At 39.3% G+C, this 9,819-nt stretch overlaps 1 protein-coding gene across 1 annotated transcript; it reads left to right on the top strand.

Annotated features, from left to right (window-relative positions):
* The first annotated feature begins 284 nt into the window (after window positions 1-284).
* On the top strand, window positions 285-6,018 carry LOC132045721 (uncharacterized). The gene is made up of 5 exons (XM_059436295.1): window positions 285-897; window positions 1,458-1,569; window positions 3,429-3,543; window positions 4,174-5,205; window positions 5,496-6,018. The coding sequence occupies exons 1-5, from the start codon at window positions 762-764 to the stop codon at window positions 5,751-5,753; spliced, it is 1,653 nt and encodes a 550-aa protein (XP_059292278.1). The 5' UTR covers window positions 285-761; the 3' UTR covers window positions 5,754-6,018.
* Window positions 6,019-9,819: the final 3,801 nt, after the last annotated feature.

Raw genomic sequence — 9,819 nt, forward strand, 5'->3', positions numbered from 1 at the left:
GGGCGATTTTGTAATTATGGGAGAGTGAAAGGGCAAGGGATCGTAATTACTCATTGTGATAACGTAAACTTCAAGTGAGGAAAACATGAGAATAGGTTCGTGTGTGTTAGTTGCATTTAACTTAAGCCCCACACACTCGTGACTCACTTATGAAATGATCTTAAAAACCAGTAAACGCCCAAGAGAAGTACTCAAAACAACCCCCAGCCCACCCGCCCCCTGGCCCCCGCACAAAAAAGTCTGTCAGATATCCCAATTTGGTCCCCAATTTACCCCCTACATCACACTGCTTCCATTCAACTTTCTCTCTCCTTTCTAGAATCGTTCCTTTGATCTTCTCTCTCTCTACATTGTTAACTTCAGGCTTTCTCAATAATGCCGGTTTCTTGAAGCTGTCTCACTATTTTCTGTGGCTACGTTTTTTTACGTAGAACTTATTGCCAAATACTTGTGATAATATTTGTATATTTAAGTTTTGACATTTCTGGTGCTGGTTGAAGATGCAAATATATGAAAATGCAGCTTCATTCTGAGCTTAGTTTTTGTTAGAAATGGAGGAGTAGTGAACCCCAGTGTCCGATTTGTGGCTACATATTTTGATTTTGAGAAGATACAAAGCTACCTTTACTATTCTTTTCTCCTAGCTGAAAGAGCAGTTTCTAATTTTCCTTAAAGAAGAAAAATACTAGGGTTTTGAAGAGGGGAAATTTGTGGTTAATGATGGATTTGAGGGTTTAGGAGAGAGGCAGAGGCAACAAAACATGGGGAGTCTAAGGAGCTTTGTCATGAAGGATAAAGAGGAAGAGCTAACATTGTTTCTAGAAATGCGAAAAAGGGAAAGGGAAAGAAATGATCTTCTTCTTCTTCACAACTCCCATGAATTTGATGCTCCCTTTGGTACCTACCTTTTCATGCCTTTTTTTTTTTTTTTTGGAAATTTTCAAAAAATATACAGCTTTGAAAATTATTACCCCCATAGCCCAATTATAACCTTGTACAAAGTGTATAAAAGCTGTTTATACACAGATGTGAGCTTTATCGGGTAACAAACTCAAAGTATGGGCTACGCGGCGTAAATATTTTCAAAAATGGACATAGAGCATAGTTTTCCCTTTTGTGTCTTTTCCCGTTTTCTTCGTTATTTTTCTCATGAAACTTACTGTTTTCTTCTTCATTACTATATTGCCTTTTCGATTTTTAGGATGGGTGGATTTGTACATCATTTGTTAGACTCAACTTCTATATGAAGGATGTTATATTTTTTTGATAAGAAATAAGATTACTCATATTCATTAAACAAAACAATGTTTACGTGTTTTTAGTTGTTTAGGCACATGTTTGTTTGCTTAAGATGGTAAGATACTTTGAGCAATTTGTCATTCCTTTCACTATTTGATTCATTAGAGGGAGGTTGAGGTTCTATGAGAGTATTGTAACTTATTATATTTTCCTTGTAGGAGCTAAAAGAGGTAGTTCTCCTATTTTTGACTTTGCATCAGCAACTCCAATGAGGAAGACTGGTGCTGATGATTTCCTCAGTGCTGACAATGATAAAAATGACTATGACTGGTAATTTGTGATTCTTTTGTTTTGTTTTCGAAGAGTGTGCTAATTGTTAGTACTACTTTTGTTCCTTAGTTTGTACTATCTTTTTAGCTACTTAAAACTGATTTCCAGTGTCATGTCACCTACATTTCATCTTTTTGTAAATAAAAAATTCTATTCCCTACATGTCGATGCCTCACTTTCTTCTCATGCAATAAAAGCCTTTGACAAATGCGAGATACACTTGCTCAAATTGTCTTAGGTAGAGAGATTAATTTAAGTGAACTGACAATTGGAAATATCAATGCCAGGAAGTACCGTCAATAGAATATTCATAAAAGTAACAGGAAGTATGAGAGGAATACAAAAAAGTAGGATAAGAAATATAGTACAATCATAAATGTATAGTTATTTTTAGTTAGTCTTAATCTTTGAGGAAAGGAAACATTACGAATAACTCAAGTGTATATAAATATATGTAAGCAATTTGGTAAGTTCCAATACGTTAAACAACAGATTTAACCTTTCGAAAAAAGGGATAAATGGCAGATTTAAGTCAACTTCATGATATAGCTTAAAATACATCAGATGTAGTTCATACTGCTAATAAGCATAAAAGGATTATGTATGAAGTTTACTCTACTTTTCCTTCAATTTAGGGATTTGTTTTGTTGAACGAAAGGGATACATATCTTCCCTTATCTTCAGTTTCTTTTATTTGAAGTTCCTGTTAATTCTGTTAAGATCTGTTCAGTATCCTGAAGAAAGAAGCATAAAATTAGGAAGTGTTCTGACGATTCCAACAGATCTATAGGACTCTCAAATATTAGAGAACCTAAAAAATATCAGGAGTAGGTGTTTGGAGTGTGTCAGATTGAGAATATATATACACAACCTAAGTTTTGGTGTCTGTGCTTTCTGGAAGTATCTCCAGTGCTCATATGAACTTAATGTGAACTCTTGTTACGAGCTGAGAATACAGAAATTTATGACGATTCAGATTTCCCTTTAGTGGTTAATTATAAAGGAGAAATACCAGTGTTTTATGAGTCGATACTCGGTATGCATTCTCCTCATTCTTGTCCGATTCATACCACTACTTGAGAATTTGTCTTTTAGGACAAATAAGGGTTTCTCTAAAAGTATGAGTGATCTACATCTGACACCTCTTTCTACACTGTCACACAATCTCTAACCAAACTTAAGAGACTTTTGTCAACCATTGAGCCTAACGTAAATATGTTAATAACAGCTAACTTTGATTCCAAATAGATAATATTTCCTATAGGGGTAATTTGCTTTCTATCGTATTCTGTTGTGCTTTTACGCGGAAATGAGATGATGTAAAAAAAAATCTCTGAGAGGCAACTAGTAAGAGGGATTACTTGCTAACATATCCCTAAGGGCATATCGTCTAGGTCCAGGAGTTAGATTTCATCAGATTGGTAAGTTCAAGAAGGAACTCATTGATTTTGTGATTCCTTCTTTTGGCTCTTTGCTTCATTACACCGGTTTATAGATGCCCATGTCCTTCATGGATCTAGTTCCTTGCTACCTCGTTATCTTTAGTGATGCTCTCTTTTAACACCTATTCAGCACGGTGACACACCGATATCCAATGTCATGAATATCAAAAAAGTTCTTTGACAGATTTAATTATGAAAATTGACTATAGTGATTTATCTAATGTTTAACTCGAATTTGTAAAAAGGGTAGGTGGTTTCCAATATTCAGATTAACCGATCAAGTAGGTATTTCTTGGATCAGCGTTATTTGCTACAAAATATAGGATTTCTCTATGTTGCAATAACTCTTACTCATGTGTTTTTTAGCTATGCATATTTCTCTGTTCTCTATTATAACGCGTTATTTTTGTATTTCAGGCTTTTAACACCTCCAGGTACTCCTCTTTTTCCTTCACTTGAGACGGAGTCGCAGAAGACAGTAATGAGTCAACTTGGAACTCCTAAAGCTCGTCCTACTGCATTGAAATCTAGAGTAAGGATATATTCTAACTGAAATGAGGCTTGTGGTTATGGGTGGATATTTAAGTTATTTTATTCTTAACATGAGAAATGTTAACTTGAAAGCCCAGAGTTGTTTTTCACAACCACATTCATCTAATGAAAAGGAAATTTCTATAACTAGATAAAAAGGACATGGCGGGTTGTTTAATTGAATACACAAGCACGTAGTGGCTTCGGCATGTAACCAAATGCTGTTAGTGATGAATTAATTGCTTTTAATTTTAAAGTTGTTGCTTTTCTTAATTTTGTGAAAGATACATTTCATTCTTGAAGAACTTGTATTGTAAACATGTGGAGTACTATGTGCACATCTCTCAAAGCAGCCTCTTTTGCGAATTTTACTAGAATCTTGGAGCATGTAGAGATTGAAGTTAGGACCTCTTGCCCTTATTGGGTTGCATCACTTGAGCCCTAATGGTTCATGTTCCTAGGATGTACGAAAATACATTACTTTACCTATCACTTTTGCCTGATAAACGTGCAATTTCAGGTGGAATTTGTTAAATTTCTTGCTTTACTGTCTTAATCTAAGTGTGTTTTACAGTTCTGAGTTATTTTGGTGGGACTGATTTTATTCTACATTTTGTTATTGTGGATTTAGTTGGCAAATCCCCTGCTCGAGCCCGCTTCGAGAAGCAACATAGCATCTAGACAGCTGGCTTCCTCTCCTGTATCAAATACTTCAAGTTCAGGCCTCCGGAGACCATCATCTTCAGGTGGATCAAGGCCTTCAACTCCCACTCGAAGACCCACATTAAGCACATCTAAATCCACTTTGACAGCCTCTAGACCCTCATCTACTACAGCATCCAAAGCAATGACATCCACTGCAACCTCGAAAACAATGTCAACGACATCAGTATCTAGACAATCAAGGCCTGCAACACCTACTTCTCGTGCCACTTTGGCTTCTGCTAAAGCCACAGCACCTCCAAGATCTTCATCACCTACTGCAAGGTCTAGTGCGAGGTCCTCAACACCAACTACCAGGGTGTCTACTCCTGGATCAAAGTCCGTATCAAGGGTATCAACTCCAACACGTCGGCCAAGTTCAGCAACTAGTACAGCTAATACAAATGCTACCCTGGTTAAATCTTCAGCTAAGTCAGCTACAAGCACGGCTAGAAATCCTTCAGTCTCACGTCCTAGTTCTCCCACTGTAAAGCCCAGACCATGGAAGCCTTCAGATATACCGGGATTCTCTCCTGATGCTCCACCCAATTTAAGGACATCCCTACCTGACAGGCCAATTTCAGCCACAAGGGGTAGACCTGGAGCGCCAAGTGTTAGATCTTCATCTGTTGAGCCAGCTTCAAATGGAAGAATTAGAAGACAATCATGCTCTCCAGCAAGAGGACGTCCTCCTAATGGTGTTATCCATAGCAGTGGAAGCTCTGTACCTATCCCAGCTATGAGTCGATTGCATGCTAAAGCTAATGATAACGTAAGCCCTGTTGTGGTTGGAAATAAGATGGTTGAAAGGGTAATAAATATGCGGAAACTGGTTCCTCCAAAGCAGGATGACAAACAGTCTCCACGTAGTAACTTATCTACAAAGTCTTCATCACCTGACAGCTCAGGCTTTGGAAGAACATTGTCAAAGAAATCCTTGGATATGGCAATTAGGCACATGGTATGTACATTCTTTCATGTGTTGCTTCTCGATTCAGCAAAAATGATATACTGTGAAAAAAAGAAGGTAATATACTGTAATCAGTTGACTGGTTCTAACAAAGTGACTATTTGTCTATATTTTTGGTATTAAGTCAACGTGCTCTTCTGTACATTGACGAGGACACCTGAAAACTTTGTAAAGCATGTTCTGTTGGTTTTTTGGTAGCTTTAAAAGTCTTAGAAGTTTTCTCCCCTCTTGGCCTGTTTCGTCATGGTTTTGCTTAATTCTAAGACAATCCTCTTTGACAGGATTTAAGGCGAAGCATCCCAGGTAATCTGCGTGCTTTGATGACAAATATTCCTGCATCTTCTATGTACAGCGTGAGATCAGGACCTAATAGAAGCAGGACTGTGAGTGTATCTGACTCTCCACTTGCTACAAGCAGCAATGCTAGTTCTGAAGTGAGTGTTAATGACAATGCCCTATGTGTGGATGGGATTGAAGCTGATGATGATATTAACAGCGATAAAGGTCATCGATCTCCTGCTAGTGTGCACGGAAGGTGATTATTCTCCTTTCCTGCTCAGGATTGAATTTCTAATTTTTGGAGCGGTGAATAGCACCTGAATATAATTGTTTCTCAGGAGGTTGATAGATTTAGTTGACTTGAATATGTAGAGATATATATGCACTGTTTAGGTACTACCATGCCATGCATCATTACTTATGTGCTGAGATATTCCGTGTTATTATTCATGAGAAATGTGATCCTAGCTTCTTGTGCTATTTGCACGAGACGTATGTAATTAGAATGTCTGAACATTGTGTCAACAGTTTTAAGGGGATTTCATTTCTGACATGAAAAAGGAAGGTTTTTTCATGGTCCAAAAGATTTGGGAATGCCTCCTTTTCTATGCAAAAACTAGGCATCAATAATTCAGTATCTATTCAACGCATAGAGGACCGTGCAGTCATCTTAAAGTGTAAATGATTCTGTCCTCTAGTTCCTTGGAGAGCTTGATTTGCTACTACTGTTAAGCAGACTCGCCTTAGGTTCCATGTGGAGAAACATTAGGTCAATGTGATTGCGAGGCAATGGTATTATCAAGGCAATGGTATTATCAACCACGAAAAATTCTCTTCATTATATGCGGAAACAGAATTTTGCTGATTTATTTGACTTATTGACGACGATAAAAAGCTAAGCAATTTGCCTCTATATATGCCGAACAAATTTTTTGTCACGACTCAACCGATGAGCCGTGACGGGAGTCTGACCTCTAGCGGCCAAACACCCCTATACTCATATCTGAATCATACTGAACATCAAAGGCCTATAAATGGCACAACTAATCTCATAAAGAGGGAAACATCAGAACTCTGTACAATCTGCATATATATACACAACATGCGGAAGAACAGTGCAAGCTAGCTAGGCTACTACATATACTGTACACAAAAGAATAGAAGCCGACAAGGCTACATCATCTGACTACTATATACAAGCGTACGTATCTCATCGCGATAAAATCGTAGAAGGGACGGACAGGCCTCGTCATACCCATATGTATATACATCCCAAAGGGGCATACCAAAATTGACTGTAGCTCCTGATCAAATGAAGCGTACTGACAACTGCTAGATCTAGAGGTCTCATCGAGAGCCCGGACCACCGTTCGTCTCCCCGTACCCGTAGGCATGAACGCAGCCCCCCCCGAGCAACGTGGGGAGTCGCACGGATAATGTACCGAGCATGTAAAGCATAAGAGCATATATATATATATATATATATATATATATATATATATATATATATATAACATGAGAACCATGGATGAATCCGAACTCATAAGCTGAAATAACTGAATGCATGTACTTTTATGAACTAGTATCTGCCTGAATCTGCATAAATCTGTATAACTGACAATGCCTCTGTGGGCGCATAATATGCATGCTCATGCCTATCAATGAAGGTCATACATCTGTATTTATGTGCGTATATAACGCCTGGTGTATGTGCGCATATAACGCCTGTCTCTTTTCTCATATCATATCGGCCTCTCTGCGGTCATCATCCTATACATTGCTGCGATACTTGCAGCCCGATTCTCATATCGTTATCATAGTACACCAGTTGATCAGGTGGTAATGCGTATATAACGCCTACTCCTTTCCATACCCCATATACATACAATACTTGCGTATATAACGCCTTCTGGTCACGGGTCAACATACATATATATAAATGAATGTAATGCATGAATAACTGTATACATAAAACTGAACCCATGAACAGAAGGAATAATCATAACGGGGCGCATGAATGTCAAAAACTGAAACACTTCTAATGCTTCTAAGAGTAGAGTAATATGGACTCGCTTACTCGCTTGTTGGATCATATCATAGGATCATGCCAAAAGAAGGAAAGAATAGCCTTAACATACCTCGACGTATATCAAATTGTCCAACTCCTACTTCTCGACTTGTAAATCTACAATTAAGATAACATAGACCTTCATTATACTAGGTACTTTACTTGCTAACCTCCTTTAGATGCATAGAGAGCTTAACGAATCATGGACAACATTTCTCTCATAAGCTTAACAACCCTTCAACTTCTCATTCACTTTAATACCAACCATAACAACAATAACAACGCTTATATCTCAAAATATATTCAAATCCATCCCCCGTCATCTCTTAAAACAACCCTAAGTCACTATTTTGTCTTTCATCAACTTACCACTTTCACAACTACGCCCTCTTTACTTAGAATCACTAAAACTCTTAATACTCAACTTAAATACAAAGGTAAAAATCATTTACATACCTTGAGGGGTCAAGAATCCCAAGAATCACTTCAACTTCAACTCCCTAAACTCCACAACTTGAAGAAACCCTAGAAGCAACCTTTCTTCTTCACCATCTCGGGTTTACGGGGTCCGGGTCTTGTCAAATCTTCACTAATATGATGGAAAATATTGGAAGAGAATATTTTAGGGTTTTCTGATTTTTGGAAGGAGGAAAATATGAAATGAAGTCGTGACCCACATATTTATACTTGGAAGCCAAAAAGGCTACAGCGGTCCGGATCGACGAGCGGGTCGACGGCTCGTCGACCTGCGCCTGCAAATGCATGGCTGCGGGATCCTATCGACGCCGCACGTCGACGGTCCGTCGAGCATGTCGATGACCCGTCGACGATGACTGGTGTCCTGCAGATCTTTCTGGTTCAGTTTCGATTGTGTTGACTTGATTCGCTCAACTTCTAACCCTGTAAATTACCCGCAACACATACTGGTACTTTTGTACACGGGATAAGGCACTTCCTATCTCCAAACTCAGGCTCAGGTCTCTATTTCAAGGGCATACCCGGCTAGAAAACCATATGTTCTACTACTACGAAGACGAGGGGGTAACATTCTCCCCCCCTTAGGAACATCCTTCCTTGGGTGTTCGAACAATCCTGGGTTATAAAAATTTCGGCAGAGTTTCCACTGTACTTATACCAATCCGCCCTGAACACAGCGACCTAAAATAATGCCACACAGGGCCACACACTGCAACACATAATACCATGGCATCACACGACCAAATCACGATAACTGAAATGAAAATAATACCTGGGGAAATTGATGTCTCCAACTACACCTCCTGTACTGCTGGGAACAAATGCGGGTACTTAATCTTCATCGCTTCTTCCGCTTCCCAAGTCACTTCTTCGACATTCTTATTCCTCCACAAGACTTTAACGGAGGCTACATCCTTAGTTCGCAACCGACGGACCTACCTGTCCAATATAGCCACTGGAACATCTTCGTACAATAGCTGCTCGGTCACCTGGATATCATTCACTGGTACAACTCTTGAAGGATCTCCGATACACTTACGAAGCATTAATACATGAAATACTGGATGTACTGATTCTAACTCAGAAGGCAATTCTAGTTCATATGTCACTGTACCCACTACACGAATGATCTTATATGACCCAATATATCAAGGGCTCAGCTTACCCTTCTTACCAAACCTCATCACTCCCTTCATAGGCGAAACTTTCAGGAACACCCAGTCGCCCATCTTGAACTCTAGCTTACGTCGCCGATTATCCGCATAGGATTTCTGTCGGCTCTGGGCTGTTAGCAACCTCTCTCTAATCACTTTCACCTTATCAACTGCTTGCTGAATTAAGTTCGGGCCTAGCAACTGATTCTCTCCAACATCAAACCATCCTATGGGCGATCTACACCTCCGCCCATATAAGGCCTCATAAGGAGCCATTTGAATACTGGAATGGTAACTGTTGTTACATGCGAACTCGCTAAGAGGCAAATGATCCTCCCAACTGCCCTGAAAGTCAAGCACACAAGCTCTGAGCATATCCTCAAGGGTCGGTATAGTACGCTTTGCTTGTCCATCTGCCTGGGGGTGAAACGCCATACTAAGACTCACCTGAGTCCCCAATCCCTGCTGAAAAGACTTCCAGAATCTGGCTGTGAACTGTGCTCCCCTATCTGAAATAATGGCTGAGGGAACACCATGAAGTCGTACAATCTTCTTCAGGTAAAGCTTTGCATAATCCTCAGCTGCATAAATAGTTCTGACAGGTAGAAAGTGGGCTGACTTTGTGAG

The sequence above is a fragment of the Lycium ferocissimum genome, unplaced genomic scaffold (assembly GCF_029784015.1).
Source record: "Lycium ferocissimum isolate CSIRO_LF1 unplaced genomic scaffold, AGI_CSIRO_Lferr_CH_V1 ctg7794, whole genome shotgun sequence".
NCBI lineage: Eukaryota > Viridiplantae > Streptophyta > Magnoliopsida > Solanales > Solanaceae > Lycium > Lycium ferocissimum.